General features: G+C 43.2%; 1 protein-coding gene across 1 annotated transcript in view; it reads left to right on the top strand.

The window, feature by feature from the left end:
• Nucleotides 1-419: 419 nt before the first annotated feature.
• Nucleotides 420-20,482, top strand: part of tenm1 (teneurin transmembrane protein 1) — a 182,420-nt gene continuing 162,357 nt past the window's right edge. The window contains exons 1-3 of the mRNA XM_075480990.1: nucleotides 420-849; nucleotides 14,411-14,682; nucleotides 18,744-19,070. Of these exons, the coding sequence (XP_075337105.1) occupies nucleotides 14,466-14,682; nucleotides 18,744-19,070 (544 nt within the window). The 5' untranslated portion in view covers nucleotides 420-849; nucleotides 14,411-14,465. The remainder of the gene's footprint in view (nucleotides 850-14,410; nucleotides 14,683-18,743; nucleotides 19,071-20,482) is intronic.

Here is a 20,482-nt window from a genome sequence, read left to right as displayed (position 1 = left end):
CCTCCCAACAGGCCCATGTGAGTTATCAATACTGTCCTCTGTTTAGACATAGAACTAACTGCACAGTGAATTGTTTTGTTTCCCTTGTTGTTCAGATTCTTTTCTTTACATGTTAGATTTTGGTGAAGATTTCGGTCTATTTTCTCATGCAAATAATTTGCCTTCCTAGTTTTGAAATTGTGCTGTTGAAAGGCAGGAAACTCAAAACTTTTATCGTTGTGCTTGAATTAATGAGTCAGCACTCCGTCTCAGCACCACGGTGCAGCCATATGGCAGCACCTGAATGAGTCGAACCAGTGATCCAGACGACCTCCTGACGCCTGTGCGTGTTTGTGTCTGTGGCCGGTCTGTGCCACACCCCCTCCTCCTCGGTGCGGTGGTATGATCCAGGGATACTGTTATAGCAGCACCAAAGAGTCTCAACAGCTACAGCATCACCCGTCAGCCTCATCGGGTTCAACTGCGGCTAAACGCACAGCGCTAGGCTCCCTGTCTCTCTCTCTCTCTCTCTCTCTCTCTCTCTCTCTCTCTCTCACACACATACACACACACACACACACACACACACACACACACACACAAACTCACGGCGCAGCGGAGCTGGCTGGCGTTCAGCCTCTGCAAGGAGATCCCTTCCTCTCCGAGCAAATCGTTTCGTCGTCCTCTATCGGCATTCGGGAGCGAGCAGCATCAGCATCAGCACCACCGCCTCGAAACCAGACTACACAGAGAGGTGTCTCACATTTTAACAGGAGCTCCGCGTCTCAAGCCAGATTGCTGCCGGGGGCGGATTGCACAGTCTCCTCACAGCATAGAATCGGACTAAAGGAATGGCTTTACGTCGGAAAGGTGAGCGACGTGTTTAGTTCTGGCCTGTTTTTTTGCGGGCTCATTGAGGGAGATCGGCTGCAATGTTGCTCGGCTAAACGAGGCTTGGATGCTCAGACAACGTGAGCTCACGAGAAATGTGTTTTTTTTTTTATCAGCTGTTCTGATGTGCGGTGCGGTGCTGTGACCCGCGTGTGTGTGCGTGTGCGCACATGTGTGTGTCAGAGAGAGGCAGAATGAGAGGGAGGCAGAGCGCACGCGCGCGCGCGTGGTAACGTGTGTGTATGGTGCGTTTCAATGAAAATCAGTGCGCCTCCTTTGAAGTGCGGGGATGCAGGCTGACTTTGTTGCCACTAGCCTGCGTGTTTGACAAGCAGTCCAAACAATGACAATTCAGGTGTAGCGCGGAGCAGCGGGCTGCCAGCTTCATGTGTGCAAAGCTTGTCCTGCCTCAGCAACGCTTGCAGCCTTGACTTGTTTTGTTCCACTTCTGGCTCGTCCACTTCATCTCCATTATCACTGAGATCCAGGGGGTGTAGATCTCTCTGAAGCGTGCCTGCTGTCCCCCCAACATCAGCAGCCTGGACACCAGAAGAGGTCCAAGAGGCACGTCAGGACGCGTCTGAACACTGTGAGCCACTGTACTCTGCAGCTGAACGTCTGTGTCTGCATCTCACAGCCCAACTTCTGGCGCTCTGAATGATGCAGCAGCTGAAGAGGCAATGTCTACACTGAATTATTGAATTGCGTGGTATTTCTTTCTATTTCATTCGTTTTTACACAGGCGCACTTCCAAATGTGTGGGGGCAAATAATTAAGGGCAAACGTATTTTGATAAATCATAATTATTGTGAAAGCAGGACAAATTGCACCAGGATGGATATGCTCTGATAAATTTGAATTAGACCTTCTCACTCCTCTCCTTCACAGCAGATTATAAATAATTGCTTGGAGTAAACCAACCAATGCAATTTCCAATAAATAAATAAGTAATAAATGAGAAAAGAATAATAGAAAAAAAATGAATAAATAAATCATGAACGTTTCTGAGGAATTTTCAAAATATATTCCTCAATCATCATTTGAGTCTCAAAATATTATGAGGGCTTCGTTAATTTGGCCTTGGCCATACATGTCATTTGAATGCGCAAAATCATTAGAATCAGAGACTACAATCTGTCAGGATGTCTAATGCGTGGTTGTGTTGCACTACTCCTCATCTAGTATCTTTCAGAGGACGAAATTGATGTTTGGATTCTTTGACCTATCAAGCATACCTGCTTTCTAGCTTATCATTTTAGGATCCAAACACAAGAAGCAGCTTTGAATACCAGCCTGTGCTCTCCAACGGAGTGTTTTCTGTCAGCATGGCACCGTGTGTCAGTGCCCAACCTGACGTTGCTCGCAGTGATGGGGGAAATCTGCCTAATTCATCCTCGGCTCGCATGTTATTGATAGTCGGGATAAAAATCCGGCTGTGCGTCTCAGCTCTGTGTGAATAATACAATGCACGAGAGCAGGGGGTTAGCTAATACACACACTCCCTCCTTCTGGGTTTTTCACCAATGCAGGCAGGCTTACCGAAAAGGGTGATGATTTAGATGTATGGAACCTGGAGTGGTTGATGATTGTAGCTCAACCTTTATGTCTCCCAGTGTACTAATGTAGTGTTGATGGGCTGCGTGTCAAAGCAAAGGGTTCGTCATTCTGCTGTAAGGGGAAGTGTGTGTCTGTGTAAGTCGGATTTTTAGGCCCTGCAGGGGTGCTGCACAGTGATTAAGTTTATATTTTAAATGGCACACACATTATGGCGACGCCTTAACAATTAGAGAAAGAGCCTTTGAATTGAAATGTCACTTCAGCAATTATCCCACATGCCACTGATAAGGAAATTCTGTCAGCCAGCCAACTAAACACAGGACCAATCAGTCAGTCACATATTCAGGATTTTACATCTTAAGGTGTGCCAATGCACTCTAGTTTCCCCTCTGCAGGAGCAGTTTGTGGTCAGCGGTTGTCGGAGTGCTAATTATCTCTTTCAGTTGTTCCACACTCGCCTTTCAATTTTCAGGATTTGTTGTCGTCAAGCTATTTATGCATATGTTTATGCATATGGCGTTTTGGAAATCCAAAGAAGCTGCTCAGCTCCTTGGCTTGGCGTCACATCATTATATCAGTGCAACGTCCCGACAATTTAGGCCCCGGAGTGGCGATTGTTAGGATACTGGCGTTTTGCCTCAGCTGTCAGCAGATCCCATTGTCCCGAGTTAAAAGGACCTCCAGCAACAAGATCTTTGCTTACCTCTAATAATTTGGGTTTTTCTGATTTGAGTGATATTGCATGGTCTTTGGAAAGCGCATTGCCGTGCGAGACAGCGGGGGAGTTCTTTTTGTTATCCAGCCCTGCATTATTTATGAATTTTCATTCCAGGAATACAGTAGCCCCTGGCACTGTAACGCTCCTCTCTGCCATGGATTTGCACGCACACACACGTCCTTCTTACCCACAAGTTTCCAGCAACACTAAATTTCCTTAACAAAATTGGGGTCATGAATTAGTGACAGGATGCTGCAAAATTCTTCCGAGCATGTTTGTAAGATAGAGTGCAACATTTTGTGCTGCAGTCAGAGATGAGGTTGAAACCAATATGACGGCCCAGTGGGAATTTATGCCCCCCCCCTCCAACTCACTGAATGTCCATCATCATATGGTAACAATTTGATTGTTGCAAAAGCAAAAAATGTATCAGAACGTTGGCCACCGTAATATCAATTTCAAAGTGAAAACGCTTGGATAATCAGGCAGCTGAACCGCTAGACACCAACACACACTGACACAAATATGTAACCACCGAGCAAGTTTAAATATTTACCTTTTCGCTGCAATGCTGCTCCTTCCTCAAGAGAAATTGTTCAGCTAATCCTGCAGTGCTAATTGGGGTTTCTTCTACTCATCCAGCTGTGGTTGGCCTCTGCAGAAAGGAAACTGGCAGCACTGCGAAATAAAGACATGATGCTGTCAAATTAGCCCTTAAAAAGCTCATGTAATAGCTGTGGCCCAGTGTTTACACAAGTCACACACTTAAAACAGCCGAGCATTGTGAACCGTCAGAACTGTTTACTGAAAATAAACAGTCCAACGTGTCTGTTCTTCTTAAAATAGACGCGGCAGATAATATAAGGAAGAGTGTTTTCAAAACACTGAACCCTTTTAGAGATTACCCTTTATTTGTCGATTTCCATAAGCATAGGCAAATAAGAAAAATAAATTCTTGAAAGAAGCAAGTGATGTTTCGGGAAAAATGATAGCATTGCTAATAATTTCTCGATTTGGTTCACGTTAAATTTATTCTATAACTTAATGGATAAAATTGGAAAAGAGTGTGACAGCAGGCTTCTCTCCTCTTTACTTTTGGGCACCTTCCGATGAATAATACAAACACAATCGTGTTTATTTTCCATGTTGGGTACAATAGCAACAGAGAAAGGCACAGCAATTGTATCAAAACCAAAATCACCTTCCGCTAGCCGGTGCTGCAAGCACACACCAACACGCACACACGTGTGCATACGAGCCCCAGGCAATCTTCTTTAAAGTATCCGGCTGTGTCTCAGCTGGCATCTCTTCAGGCCTTTATACTCCGCTGCCCTCTTTTTTGGGCTATGGGCAAGAGTCAGGAAGTACACACAGTTAAATAACTGGCAGGTGTTATGTGAGATTTTATATTGTGGAAAATGCAATCACAGACTCCCTTCACACTCCCGCAACTTCAAACTGGTCACCCCTCCTTTCAAATTCTAGTCAGACGACAGAAGGATCAGAGTCATGAGAGGCTCACTGGTCAAGCCCACTCGGCCTCTCTTTACAATATGTGATTAATTTGTCAAGAGTGAGTGAGTGTGTCTTGTGTGTGAAGAGAGTGCGAATAGAACACACCTAGATGGAGGGCTGAGATAGAGGGGCTGTTGGAGCACTGTTGATTTAAGTGTGGTCTTGTATCGGGACTTGATTTGTGTTGTTAGACTGTTTTATGTGACGTGATACAAGTACTATTTTCCATAATGATTAATCTGTTTGCTTTATTAATTTATCGACAGTATTTCGAGAAAGGTTAGGAAACTGTTTTAAAATGCAAAAAGGACGTTAATTTGTTATTTTTTTAAATCTTTTTAACCCTTATTTTACAGACACAAGTCCAGATAAAGGATTTTCTGTGTGTTCACTGCCTAACTTCAGAAAATGTAAAAAAAAAAAAAAAACAGCTCCATATTTTATTGCCAGCAACACACTTTGGAATAGGGGTGTGTTTATTATTATGCTCCATAATCTTCTTTTTAATTACACTCTTTAATTGTTTGGGAACTAAGGATAGTAATTGTTTTAATTTTTAAAATGTCCATTCTTGCTGAAAACAAGACTTGAGAAGCTCAAAAGTCTGAGGTTGTTGTCTGATGCTCCTCTTCACGATGTGTCATTCATACTCAGTTGAAGACGCACTGTGGTTGGACAAGCAGAACGAGGTCTGACATTTTCCAGCTGAAATAACAACTTAGCTCCTGGAAAAAGATATCACCTTGGTGCCGGCATGTCTCCTCAAAGTACAACATACACCTCTGCGTCAGTGGTGCCCTACACACATATCCTTGTAGATGCTTGCTTTTGCAAATATCTCTGATAACGGCCTGGATGCTTTTTTTCATTTTTGGCATGTTGAACCAGATATCAATTTTCCCAAAAGTAGCTAAAACGTGGACTCACCTGACCACAGAGCATGTGGCATCCGCTGTTTTACTTTCCATCTCAGATGAACTTGCATCCAGAGAGCTCAGCAAAGTTTCTGCATAGAGTTGATATTAGGCTTCTACTTTGTGCAATTGGTTTCAGGTTACATTACTGTAATGAGTGAACTGTGGTTTTCCATGGTACTCGTGAGCCCGTGGGTTTTTTTTTCATCACAGTGGCCTGACAGTTTCCCACGCAGTGCCACCTGCTGGCTCAACGGCCACGCTCATCTAACAGTGGTTTCCATCCTTGGCTTTCAGGCACTGAAATTTCCTCTGACTCTCTGAATCTGTTCACAATATTTTGCTCTCTGGATGTTCAGGATCTTTGCAGTCTTGCATTGAGAAGTATAATTTGGAACTTGTTGATAATTCTTTGACTTATATTGGCACAAAGTGGAGAGAAATGACGCGTCAGTTGTTTAGGAAGACTGAGCCTTTGGTAGAAGCTCCTAAAAGGAGCTGTCACCGATTAATCTGCCGATTATAGAATCTTACAGAATAGTTTTACTTGTTTATTCAATCGACTCTTCTGTCTTTCTTCTTTCGCACTAAACTTTTTTCTCTTTGAGTACGTTGCTGGCATCATATTGTAGATATGTTTATATTTGCTAGGCAGAATGATGTTGGGCAGTGAAGATGATGAACATCTTTTGATTCATTTTCAACTTGTGTCAGGTAAAGATTCAAACTAATGAACCGATACGAGATTTAGGTTTTTCTTAGTGTTTCTGCTAATGAAGTTTGTACAAAATAGTGTTCACAATGTCCAAAGTATTATCTCCAAATACCAAAACCCAAATATATGAAGTCTTTGAGAATTAGTAAACCAGAAACTAAGATCCAATTATTGTAAAAATCATAAAAGATGAAAAAGATTGCAGAGTGTGATTGTTCATTCGACAAAAATCACTGGACTATTTCATAGTCTTTCCTTTTTTTGCACATTTGAAATACAATAAGTATGAAAGTATTTTACACTCTAAATGTCACTGTACAGTAACTGTAGGGAAAAAGAATCCCTAGGATACATAACTACTACTGCACACACAAATGAACACTTGGGACATTATGACACTCACACACATAAAGCTGGCGCACATCTACACTGACAGACTTTTTTATCGGGAAACTTTTATTAATTTAGTCAGTGGACAACTTTAGAGGAGAAAAAAAATCAATTTTTTGTTTCTTCCTCAATTCATTACCGCATAAATTGTCCTTCACTTCAAAGTGCAAGTCACTGTCGTTACTGTCAAAATAATCCAGTTAAAATCCATCGTATTCTGTCTTGCTTCTACAGAAGACAAGAAGTTGTTGGTACTTGCCAGCTTTTACTGACAGGCTGCAACCTGCAGCAGCGTTTCACCGGCTGTCACAATCGATACATGAAAATGATCAAAGTTGGGTCTCTGAAATATTCAGGAGAAAACTCACTCATAATTGACCTGAATTGATAGTTTAACACACAGAGTTTCTTCCCTGTAACAAACTCGTTGATCAGGGTGGTCGCTGGCAGAACACCTGCTTCATATTAGCGCACAATGAAGCATCGACAACAAATCACACACCTACTTTTGTTCCTCAAGAACCATGATTAATATCTCTATGTGGATAAGTTGCATCTGCAGGTTTGTTGCATGCCTATGAAATGATTTATTTAGAAACATAAAACACACCAATGTTACACTGTAGATCTCCCCACTAAACGAGTTCATCTATTTCCTGCTGACTGGTAAATAGCCTCATGTGTATCATCAGTAATATTCACAGCTCTACTTTCTAGACGATCATGAATTATTAACTCTTAGAAAAGATGAATTGCTCCAAAATGGTTGTTGATGCTTCTATGCTGGAAGCCATGTGTTATACAATGCAGAACAGCACAGCACAATCAAGTTCAAAATGTTTTCCACTGTATTGCATGGGAGGTGCTTTGTTGCTCAGGTTTCATCTCAGAATGAGTCCTGATCCACCGTGAACTCTGGGATGTATTTCAAGTGAGTACACCATCAGCCAAATTGACTTCTTACTGTAGAGATGCATATTCTCTGCTGATTGCCAGCCAGCATGCCATGCCAAGCAGCATAAAAAGAAATGTGATGTGAGAGAAGAAAACACCAATATCTCCTCAACCTAAAAAAATCATGTCAGGGCTGTGCAGCCATTTTTCAAGTAAAGCAGGCCTAATACATGTCATCTCCAGATATAACAAACCTGAAATCCCAAATGTTCCAGCACGTGTCATCCCGGCCCGATGTGCTCCGTGGAGGAATTGTTTGGAGAAATACATTTTTTTCTTCCCTGTAATGTGCTCAGAAGACACAATGATTCATCTGACAAGCAACAAAATGAGAAATGCAAATTTTTTAAGGAACATGCCCAACACAGTTTTGCCTTGCAAATTTGTTGAGAGTGAAGAGGCTGCAGTGGAAAAAACAAACTTGAGATACAGCCTAAATGAAAAAACAAAACAAAACAACGCATGGTAGAAGATGTTGAAGTGAAAAGTGCTTAAAATGACACTTCCTTTTTTAAACACTTTTTAGCATAGGTGCCATTGATTTCAAGCTGATTCGTTTTTCTAGAAAACTACAAATGCTCCTTTCTCTGCTAAACAGCGGTAAAGCCTCTGGGCCTGAAATAATCAATTATACGTGCAACAACCCTACATTTATTCGTTGTGAAACTTTGAATTTCCTATCAAAGTGTGTGATTTAACTACTCTTCACAACCTTGAGCAGCATTTGTGTGTTTGTGTGGTCTGATCAGGCACATTGATGAAGGAATTCATCTGCCCATACCTTCAGCACACAAAAGACCACAGTACGAGGACAACAGTTTGTTCCCACCAAAATCTTGTTGTGTCCTGCACAAGGTCGCTGCTGCTGAATGCCATCTGTGTCCTTAACCAACTTGCAGCCAGCACATATTGAAGAGAGGACAAGGGCTGAGAACAGATCTGAGGAGCAGGATGAGTCGCAAAGCAGCTCCCTGGACTTCTGGATTGGCAATATCACACGATTTTCCCTCCTATAGCATAAAGAGCCGTTTGGTTTTTGAAGATGACAAGCGTTTCATTGTAACAGTGTAGATGGAAGATTAGCCCACTTAGCATTCAGAAATCAATCTGCCATGCAGCTCAACGGCTCCTTGTAGATCTTTTCAGCCACTCCTCTGCAGGACTAATGTTCTTTACTCACTCACTTCACTGTAATCAACAACTTCATAAAGGAGGATGCGCAGGAAATACTGTCGAAATTGTTAATCACCAAATCCAATTTCCAGAATCAATGGCATTGATTCATCAATTAATGTTGCATCTATAATGCCGCTGCTTTGCTTTGGGTGTTGGGGGTTTTAGTGGGCAAATGCATTATTGAAAGAGGCTTTTTACCGAGAAGTGGCTGATGCAGAGAGCTTAGGAGGGTGTCATTCATGGAGTAAAGCTTTATTTGCAGCGCTAGTTAGTGTGAACGGCCTTTTACTCCTGCTTGGAGCACAGAGACTTGCATTTATCTTTCGAGACAGGAGGAATATCAGATGTGTTGGATGAGGCTTTGCCTTGTCAGGAATATTGATCAAGTGAATCCTGGGTGGTGTCTCACATGTGCTTTTGCGCATGTGAATACGGGGCAGGTTTTCTGTTGCATATCATCGTCATCATCTTGCTTTTTTTTTTTGTTTACTCCTCTGCCTTATGGGGAATCAGCAGAAGGCTTTAGATCAAAGAGGATCAGAGGTGGATATCATGAATAGAGAATGGTAGTTTGGTGAGAACAGTGGGAAAAAGTCTGTACCATAGTTTAGAAAGGAGGGGAAAAAAATAAAGTTTTGAAAATGGCCTTTTAAAAAAGTTAAAGCTGAGCTACTCCCTTGCTCGAAGCCACACTCAGACGGCATGAATAGTGTAGGACCTTATGGATTCTTCCACGCCTCTCAGGCATAGAGTGCCGATGTGGGATTTGAACCATGTCCACTATAAATAGTCAAATGGTCCAGGATGGCTCTCCGGGCCCCTGACAGCTCCTGACAAGAACTGATCTGCTTTGTGAGGGAACGCGCATACTTTATTTCCTGCTTTTCGGGCACGGTCTCATTCTAATGTGAGAGGGGACACAATGAGGATTGCTCTTCCACTGTGTAACCTCACCTGTATGACTCGCACTGTGTGTATGCATTAACCTTCGGTGCAGCTGTGTGTAGAATAATAAAGGTATGCAGCGCACTAAAGGCTGAGAGGTAAATACACTGCAAGGGTACAGAAAAACAGCAAGCAGGAGTTCACACAATATTGTCTTCAGTGAAAGGGCCAGCAAAGACTGCGCTGATTCTCTATGGTGAGTGGGTGTTGAGTGTGTTGTTTGTCAGTAACTGTGAAATGCTATAAGTGTGTGTAGGCGCAAGGGCAGTGTCTGTTTGTCTGTCTGTGGCTGATTGTTAGTACGTGTTTCATCCAAGAAATCTCTGTATGTACGGTGGATTTAGGGCCTGTGTGTGTTTTAGTGTGTGTGGGTACACGCCACAGTACGTGTTCTGCTGGTAAACCCGGCATTAGCAGCAAGAGATTTCAGGCTTGGTCAGCTATGAAAGCACAACTACGTGACAAGAGTGCTGCCGCCGCCCACAGATAGCTAGCCCTTATCCTCTAATTAAAACCCTCTATCACTCCATGTCTCACTTGGCAATCTGTCTATCTTTCAATTCCCCCCTTTTTTGCTGTGAAATCTCTCCGTCTCTCATTATCTATCCATCACTCTCTTTATCCTTGTTCGGCATTCAACTCTCCCTCCACTCAGCAGGCATCGAGGGCTCCCAGTAGGCAGTGGGGTTTTGTTGTGTTTCGGGTAGTCGAGGTATAACAGGGTCCTGTGGGTCCTTCTGGGTCTTTTCCTCAGACTATTCCCTATCATATGCCTTAGGAGCCATGGTGATGCTATTGACTGGTAAAGAACCCCATCTCCCCATCTTACCATGCACATGCAAACACATTCAGCACACTCCCTCACTCCAGGAGAGGCATCTCTCTCTGACAGCTCACTGTTTACTCCTGTAGGACCTGCAGCCTGGATATGCATTTGCAGTTAGAAACCGCACCTCGGTTTTCTTCCACTGATTAAGCTGTTGTAGTGTGAGACAAAATCAAAACCTGCAAGCAACAACATGGACTGTCATGACTTGACTTCGGCGCATCTGCTGTGATAAGTCTATGCTGTAGCATGAAAGCTCTTCTTAAGGCTTCTGATCGCCATTCCAGTGACTTGTGAGGCCTGTTTAGCGAGCGGAATTAGCTCATCTCTGTGCAAACATGCTCAGACGAAAAGAGTAAAGGCCTGAGCTAACAAAGAAAGTAGCTCTCCACTCGCTGGGGTCTCCAGGCTGTTATGAAAATAACCCACTCTGCATGGTGGAGATGTATTTGTAATCCTTGAACTATACTGTATCAATAATCTGAGAAGCTAATATTGTCGGATGGCACTCTGCTTTCCCTGTCCTCGTTGTTTATTTACCAACGTGAAACTCAATTTTTCTGCCTCTGCCTGGCCCCAATCCCCTTCCCTCGCCGCCTCGCTCTTATTTTTTCCCCATTTTGCTTGCTCTTTCCTCTTGTTCGTCATGATTTCAGCACTTGAGATTGGAAAGAGGAAATCGGTTTTGACTTGTCCTCATGGCATTTGCTGTTACACATGAAGATCTCAGCCGTGCTGTTTGTGTTTTTGTTGCTTTTGTTGCACGTCTGAGGGACCCCGCCCCTCTGGAGACAACTTGGAGTGTAAATCCTGTTTAAAAGCATGTGTGGGTGTATGTGTATGTGTGTGTGTGAGCCTCCATTTCTTCTCTAAGCAGATTTGCAAAAACAGCACAGTGGTCCAAAGTCACACTGTTGGAATAAATAAATGGATAGAAAGGGGGGAGGTCAAGTGGGTGAAGGGTCCCATTAGATATTATTGCAACTATGTAGCCATGGATTACCACTCCCTGTGTGTGTGTCTAAGTGTGTTTTGAAGAAGGGATTTGATAAGGGACAGACAGAAAAGAGTTAGTTGTGGATGATATGAGAAATGTAATGTGATGCATGTGTTGTACTCAATGTTGTCACTTTGTATTAATTTTGAACTGAGTGCCGAAGAGTTCATTACACACTGATGAATTATAGATTAGAAATGAATCAGCAATGAAATTGCACAGTAACATGTACATACATTGTCACTGCATGCAAACGCTCATTGTTAATTCATTTGAAGCACAAATAAACAAAAAAGCTATTTGTTTTGGTGTGTTCTGAGAAAGCCGCCCATCAATAAATTCCATTAAGCACATAAACAGCATACTGTGGTTAATACTGTGGGCTTGCATTTGAAATGCATTTTGGAAATCTGTGATTTTTCTTTTTTTAAAACATTATGGTTTCACTGATGGTTGAGATCATTTTCAGTAGGTTGAAGTATAGCAATACAAGCAGCAAAGCTCTTAGTTATCTGTACCAAGGCAGGCCCCAGTGCACCATGTAGTCCACTGCTTTACATGCACATAAAAAAATTATGAGGGAGATAATACAAATCTTGCAGGGAAGGTTTTGAGGATTTCGGTATTAAAAATTTACTCTAGAATGGTGCTAATTATTCTTACATTCTTAGATCATTCCAGGGCTGCTCCTGTTTGATTTCCATGAACAGTAACCCAGAGCCAAGCTCTGATGCCTCCTACACCCTGAGGTACCTTTTCCTCATCTGCAAATCTAGGCTGGTGTTGTGCTCAGGTGGCACATGCTGCCTTGTCCTAGAGAACGCCCAAGAGTCTTGTTTGAAGTGAGCTTGGCTCTAAGAAACAACCTCCAGGTTTCGACATCAAAACCGAGAATCAAACCCCCCTAATGGGCACCCTACTGCGGGCAAGAATTAGCAGGAATAACCCCCGCCAGCAGGCTTACTTCTCTAAATACAGAGGTCTCAAAGGACGAGTTGGAGGATGGAGAGTGTGTAAGATTTGAGAGGAGGAGCGAGGATGAGTGGGAAGGAGGATATCAGGTGCAAACTGGCATGCAACAGAGGGATTTTAAAAGAAATGTAGGAATTTACAGAAGAGAGTTTTATTTTACTGTTGTACACATCTTTATAGGAGCAGAACAATAAGTAAGCAAAATGTTCACTTGACTGTCAGCATGTTTGAGCAGATGAGATGGGGGAACAAGATGGTGCAGCCTTGCCATGTACTTTATGCTTTCATTCTTGCGTGTAAGCGTGTGGCAGGCATAAAACGGGACATAGAGCCTCAGCGGAGACAGACAGTAGTTGGTGCCTGCAGCACGCTCAGAGCTCACAGTGTAATGTATACTTGTTCCTTGCCGTACCAGAGAGAAGGTGACACCAGTCAATCCCATTCTGACAGGGCAGCTGAGATAATAGCATGCTTTGATTCCATGCAATAACTCCTGTCAGTCAAAATGAAAGGCATCATGATCCCAGAGTAACCACAGGCATTGTGTCATACCAGGTTACTGCATACTACAGTGTGGCGAGCATAATTAGATACGGTATGTTTTAAATCTGTTGTGGTTTTAGATGGAGTGAAAGACAAATGCGGAGCTTTTACAGATTGTCTGTGCTGTGATGATATCTGTGATGGGGTTGACAGTGAGATGAACATGTGAACAACTACTTGGCCCATTTTCTGACTGTTTTCTGTCAGGGGTCAGTGGGTGGCCTGTACGTAGGTGCAGGTGCATGCACGCAGGGAGCGAGGAGGGTGAATGCAAGGCCAAGGGAAGGAGTCTTTCAGGTGGAATAAAAGCATTACTGCAGTGGTGGAAAGGTCAGCTGTAAACTTGTATCAGACTAGTTGTGATCACCCTGTGCTGCAGATCTCTGAGGTATTGAGCAGGCACGCTCTAATGGCTTTGATGTATGGACTACAGGACTCCCTGAAGAGGTCAATACCATAGCACTTTGTCTCTATGAGCAATGACCCTCTCAAGCTCCATTTAGAAGCTTTATAACTGCAGGAAATAGGCTGGAAAGGCCTTGAGCAGGGCACAATGAAAGAGAACTAATATGAATGAAGTTTTTTCTAATCACTTCTTCTGTGCTCTAATCGTTGTCCCAATCAATCATTAGTTATGGCCATATAAGTGTACGGCACTGGACGTTCACAGAGCTAGATTTCAATGTGGTTGAGAGAGGAACACGAGAATCTGAGCGCAATAGAGCTGAAAGAGATGATTTATCATCCCCACTTTTAGGAGGGCAATGACACTAAAAAGACTGTTGTCAAAAAGTGTTTCATCATCCCTTCACCCTGATGGTGAGTCACAGTGTTTAATGACAGTGACAGACATGAGGCTCAGTGACAAATTTGTTGATTTATCTGCAGCTTGGCAATGGTTGTCTCGAAAAGAGAAATAAAGCTTACAGTTAATAAAGAAAGCAGTGACCGCAACTGACAGAGCACAAAACTGTGCCGATTTCTCTTCAAACACATGTGGACATAATGGCTGCCATCACGGTCCCTCTATGCGTATTGATTTGGAGCTAACCTTTGGTGTGAAGTATGAAAGAAGCCACATACTGTTTATGAATGCCCGCTGTAATTGGAAAGAGCAGTTGTTGCAATGTTGTTCCACTGTGTTCAATAACAGGCTTCTTCTGCTATTTTTCCCTCCATTCTGCTCAATCCTCCACATCCTTTCATTTCCCTCCTCTGCACCATTCTTCCTCCCTCCTCCTTGCTGTCCATATCCTCCCTCTTTCCCTCCGTCTTTCCTTCTTCTTTTTCAAATCTCACACCTCCTGCTTTTTTCCAGACTCCGAGCTCTGTGCTGTGGCTTTGCTGAGTGACTAAGTGGAGCCCTACAAGCCATGGAGGAGATGGACAGTAAACCCTACCAGCCATTGTCCAAGGGGCGCCATGAAATGGAGATGTCCTACACCAGCTCATCTGATGAGAGTGAGGACGGCCGCACTCATCACCGCTCCTACACCTCACGCGAAACTCTGCCTGACTACACGCATGAGCTTCGCCTCACCCTTGGTTCTCACCGGGAAAGACAGAACAACTACAGCCAACCCCAAACAGGTAACTGGTCATACTTACCAGGGTGTCAGGCATCCCCGTCCCACCAAAAAATGCGTAGTACGTATGTTTGTCCACTTGTCCATCACGTCCCAGTGCAATGTTGCTGCTGGTCTCCTGCTAAAATGAAACCACTTTTAGGTCAAGCATTTTAGTCTTCATAACTTAATTTCAACAAGACTTCCAAATGATAAGGGCATGTAGGTCTTCTCTAGATGTCTTTTGGATGTCTTTTGGATGTCTTTTTATTCAAAACATGTTCAATGATGACATGACGATGCATCCGTAAGCTGTTTTCTGTCGTTATGTGATGGGATTTTTTAAGCACGAAGAAGAAAATATGTGACGCATAGCCATGTAGGTTTTTGTAACTGTCTTACTTTTAGACCTAACCAGGAACTTTTTACTCTGGATCCTAACCATTCTTAGGTGAGAGTGCATTAGAAAAGTAAATCATTATGAGAGAGGGAACTAGAAACGTTTAATGGCTGGTGAAAGAATTGTGCAGGGATCTCTTGCAAGCTAATCCACAAAAGGTCTGTGTGTACACTTTACACCATCCTTTCTGCTTGCTTCCTTATAACTGAGGCTCAGTGAATTCTAGAAAGACATGGAAAGTGAGCGTCGTCGTACTGGCTGTTGACATATTGACAAAGTTAAACTTTTGCATTTTTATATGAGGAAAATTACTTAGTATTTGAGCCTTACTTGTGAAACTGCATTATTTTGCAGTGGGAGACCAATGTAGCCATTTCACAATCTGTCGTGAGATCCAGTTCTATTAGGCTTAGTCAACAGAACCCGTGTCTCAATACTAATGAATAGCACACAAAAAAGACACACATATAAGCAGGCACACTCTTATACACACACAGAGGTCCTTAAAAGGACCTATGTGAATTACCTATTACAGTTCACAATGAGCCAGAAGGACAGTTGGAGGCAGCCAATTACCTCTTCTTCACGGAGGTGATATTTCTCTCCCACAGCTAAAGTAGGTCAGCCCTGAACCTCTCTGGCCTCACCTGGGGTGGAACACCACCCTTCATTACACAGACACTCACAGACAGAAACAGTCTGACAGAGGCACACATAGGCACACACGATGACACATACACACAGAAAAATTCTTCCCTGCCAGTGACAGGAGGAGAAATGGGCCAGCGCGCGCTGTGATGAATGGCCTTTATGCAGGTCATGTGTGGTGTTAAGAGAGAAACCGCACCTCATCAGGAGAATGCTGCTGTGCAGGGTTCGTGGTGATCAATAGATGCACACGCTCTCCTACCTCAACCTCCTGCTATCCCGCAGGACTTACCCACCATGCTAACAAGTAGCATTAGCCATTCATAACAGTCACAACTCCTGACAAGCAGGCGGCTGCAGGGATTTCATGGTTTGAATGCCACCTGCAACGGATTTTGTCGTACTGTTCGCTATTCAGCACCCCGTCTATGGACATTAGTCATCATGATTTCGCTTCTGTAGCTTCCACTAGACTCAGAAAGCACTTGGTTTTTCAGCAGTTAACTGGTCTCTCTGTTTCTATAACAAACACCATCCTCTGCCATCCGTGTCATATGGTGAGGTGCAGAAGACCCCCAAAGCAGCCTTTTAAATGTCAATGGCAGCCGGTTCTGCAAAGCACATCTGTTCATCTTTGGGCAACGGAGTTATATATAGTCCACCCTATCTAAGTAACCAACTGTTTAGGGGGGACGTTGCCTCAAGTGATGTTTTTAATGGATTACGATGTTCCTGACAAAGATCAGACAATTTGTCCCCCCTTCAATTCCCCACCCATGTTCTTCATATTTCCCTTCATCTTACAACCGACACATCTTGCTCTCTCCTCCCTTCCTGTCCTTCCTTCCCATCTTCCAGCTGTGTATTTTCCCTAATATTACGGTTTCCTCTCCCCCCGTATAATCCCACATCACCTCTTTGCATCTCTCTACGTTGCACCTGTCTCTGCTAAGCCTGTTTGCATTCAAAAGATAGTGTTAATAGATGGGCCGTTAAACAGCACGATCCACATTTACGTGATAATTTCACAGTGCATTGGAAAGCTGGCCAAAATAATAATTTTTTGTTTGCTTATCAATTAGCATAAATTAATTAGTACACGCTTTTTTAACAGTCTACAGAGTGTTTACAAAGCCATAGATTTGTTACAGCCCTAAATGTTTGAACGATTCAAAAACTAGCTGCCTCACAAGGATCTGATCGTTTGTGTATAAGTTTAGATTAAACATTTCTAACTCAATTCATATTCAGACGAATGATCGGTGCAAACCTCAACCTTTCAAAACAGGACTACATGTAGCAATGTTTGACATTACAATGGCTATTGTACAGTCTATGGTTAGGGATATTCATTGAGGTCTATTGGACTATGCAGCATGTTGAAAAAGAACACTGAAGGGGAAGCCTGTGGTTAAAAAAGGGGCAGCAGGGGGTCCTGATCAAGCACCCAAATATGAAGACTTGGGAGTCAGACAGGTTTGTCCTTTGGGGATGTCCCGCTGTAGCCAACTACACCAATCACATAATAGGGCAACCTACATGACCTAAGCTGATTCGTCAGTATGGCAGTTATAAGTTTTTCGTATCTAGATTTCTGCATCTGGACAGCTGAGGGCTCTGTTCATCGAGGTAATCAAACTTAATCTCCTTTTAAAATAGAATAATGTATGTTAAAGAGCAACATATGTCTTGGTATATCTCATAATGAATTTATTTTAGTATTCTTCAGTGCAGGGCATTTTTTTTTCCAGACTGCTTTCAGGCTGCAGTACAATCCAGTTATGACCCAGATTGTTTTGGCTTTCACTCAAAAGAAGTACTTACACTGTGTGAAAGTGGCGTAATGTATAAACAGCTTTTTGCTGAAGTGATCTGGCAGCAGCTGATTGTAATCGCAAGAAATAGGAAGTTATTGAGAAGAGTGATTTGCCTTCTAATCACCCTCTAAAATCTTGTGATAGTATAAATACGCTTCACAGCAAAATGGTTAAAGGACTTTTCAGTTTGGAGTCGATCCATGTTTGTTGCTGCTGGGAAACAGCCTAGGTACTCCTGAATTGCTCTCTTGCAGCCAATTTGAGCTGAACAACAGTGTGTAGCGGTGACCAATCTTGGTCCGGTTTATTTCCAGCACAACAGTATGTGAGCTACAGTTGGTCTTGACCCCATCAAACACGCACAGCGGGGCATATCACTGGTCAATGGAGTGGTCCGCAGGACTGTGGCCTTTATTGAAACGCTGTGGTTCATGTTCGAAGGGCCTGACCTAACACACATATTAACTGCACTAAGTGAGAAGCACAGGAAGTCTTTCTCTGCGGTGGAGCCTATAGGCTACTCTCAATATGGATTTCAATTTGTGCCTTGCTTTCTTCAAAATTATATCAGTTCCATCACTTCCACTTATACCCTCCAAACAGAAAACTGAGGTAGTGAGGAAGAAAATTTACTCAACTGCTTCTACAGGAAAAAATAGTAGAGCTCAATTGAATTGAATTGAATTGAAGTGTAACCAGAGGACTAACACAGTATATCTGATGTTCTCAGATAACAGTGCTGATGCTTGGGATTGGAGGGCGTTCTAATACCTGAAAGCGTATGAAGCTCAATTTTTCCCTCAGTCTGAGTCAATATTAATAAGGTTTGATCTTTATCTGATCTCTTCACCCCCACCAAGGAGAATATAGATGAGATCAGTGCTCTGTTTGAGCAGCAGTTCGATACATCTCAAGCTCAATAACACACATCGGGTGCCCTGAACAGGAAATAGCTTCACTGCAAATGGTTAAGAAGAATTGAGAGTGGCATTTTGATTTGGATTTCTGCTGAAAAAAACTTTTAATAAATGCTTGCTCAAATAAAACCCCGTCTATTGACATAATTTAAGAGGTGTTCAGTGTGTGGCTTGTAAATCCCTGTCTCTAACAAACACCTGGTCAGCTCAGTTGCGGGAGCAAATAAAAACACATGCCGGTATTAAAGGCTTTACAGCTCCATGTCTGTGTGATCTCAACTTGCATACATCTCCCCTCCTCTAGATTTAGACTTCTGTAAGGCTGGACAGATGAGGAGCCCAGATTACCACATTCACCAACAGCAGCAGCAGCAGCAGCAGCGTCAGGAGCAAGAGGAGGAAGCCTTGTGCTCTGGACCGACTGGCCACGTCCACAGTCGCGCGTACTCCCTTGGCGTGGGTTCTGATGTGGACATGGAGCCAGAGGTGGACCCATCTCCTGCTCACGGCCTGCAGCACATGTGGATGCGAGGCCTGAAGTCTGAGCAGAGCTCCTGTCTCACAAGCCGTGCCAACTCTGCCCTGTCTCTCACTGACACCGAACATGACAGGAAGTCTGAGCCTGACAACGGTAAGTGCAAAAAAAAAAAAAAAAATTCTCACTCTTCAAGAGGATTGTGCTCGGCAAATGATTTAGCAATTTACCTTTGATGATTTTATTCTTGCATGTAAAAAGCATATGCTGAAGTCAGGCTACTTTTTGTGCTTTTGGAATTTTGAGTTGAATTCCATAGAATCTCATTATAATTCAAAGAAAAACAACATATGACACTGTGCATGTTTTAAAGGTTTGAGTCACAGCCCTGGGCAATTAGATGATGGAAACTCTTGGCTTTTTGAACTAAAGCTAATGCTTAAGTTCCTCCTTCTTTGAAGAGTCTTTGATGTGACTCAATACAGAAAACGTGCTATTGGTTATTTGGTGAGCATGTATTGGAGGTGATCTTTGGACTGACCGGGAATGGAGCTCAAGGAATCCTGTGGTTGACATCCACAGTACATAATATAACACAGTACATAGCTTAGGCAGGGTTTGATTTAAGGCCATGAGGAAGAGGAATCGAAGGGGGTCTCATGTCCAAAGTGTCTGACTGGCTGCCTGAGGGTAGCTGCCAACCACCTCTGTGGGAAGACTATAGCCTTGAAGGAGAAAGAGAAGTGAAGAGGCGGGGGGGGGGTGATGATATGGGGCCAACTAGAGTAGAGTCTGGGATGGTGCCAGCTATCTGTCGTGCACTGCTGGGCTTGGCTTGGCTCCCTGCAGATGGAGAGTTAGTTAGAGGTGCGCACAAACAAAAGCAGAGCTCTACAACCCATCCCCAAGGGCACTGTCTGTTTATGTGCTGCAAAAAAGGTGGAACGTATTCAGTGGCTGAGGGAACGGTTGGGTGATAGAGGAAGAGAGGGGGGAAATTAGAGATGGGAAGAATATGACACTGGCAAAGCAAAATATGCAAATGGAAGAATAGAAATGGTAATGTCTTGGTATAATTAGAATGAGAATAAAAAGAAATAAGTGGTTGAGGTTAAAACAGGTGAAGGAGAAGCTGCTTCCAAGTGTGAGACTAAGATAGTCAAAGAATGAGAGAACATGTGAGATAAGTTGTGCTTGTTTACGTTTGGGTTGCACCCAGGGGTGCTGTTTAATGACAGGCTGACTGGACAGCAAGTCATTCTCATAGAAAATCACACAATGGAAGAGATGAGACTGTGAAGGAAAGCGCTAGCAGCATTCCAAAGCAATCAATTTGTGATGACTGTGTGCATACGCACCAAAGTTATTACCGTTTGAGATGAAGGACTCCATCTTCACCCAGGGTCAGAATAAAAGCCTAAAAGAGGAAGGAGGCAGATGGGAATTCAGCAGAGGAAACAAAATAGAATAAAGATGGATGAAGTGACAGGAGTGAGAGGGGAGGATTTAAATGTTCAAAGCGTTTGGCTTTTCTGCTACAGTGCGCCCAGAAAGCTGGCTTATGCGTG

The sequence above is a fragment of the Odontesthes bonariensis genome, chromosome 13 (assembly GCF_027942865.1).
Source record: "Odontesthes bonariensis isolate fOdoBon6 chromosome 13, fOdoBon6.hap1, whole genome shotgun sequence".
Classification (NCBI taxonomy): Eukaryota; Metazoa; Chordata; class Actinopteri; order Atheriniformes; family Atherinopsidae; genus Odontesthes; species Odontesthes bonariensis.
Note: the sequence above shows the minus strand (reverse complement) of the source record. Positions and strands in the feature narration are given on the sequence as shown.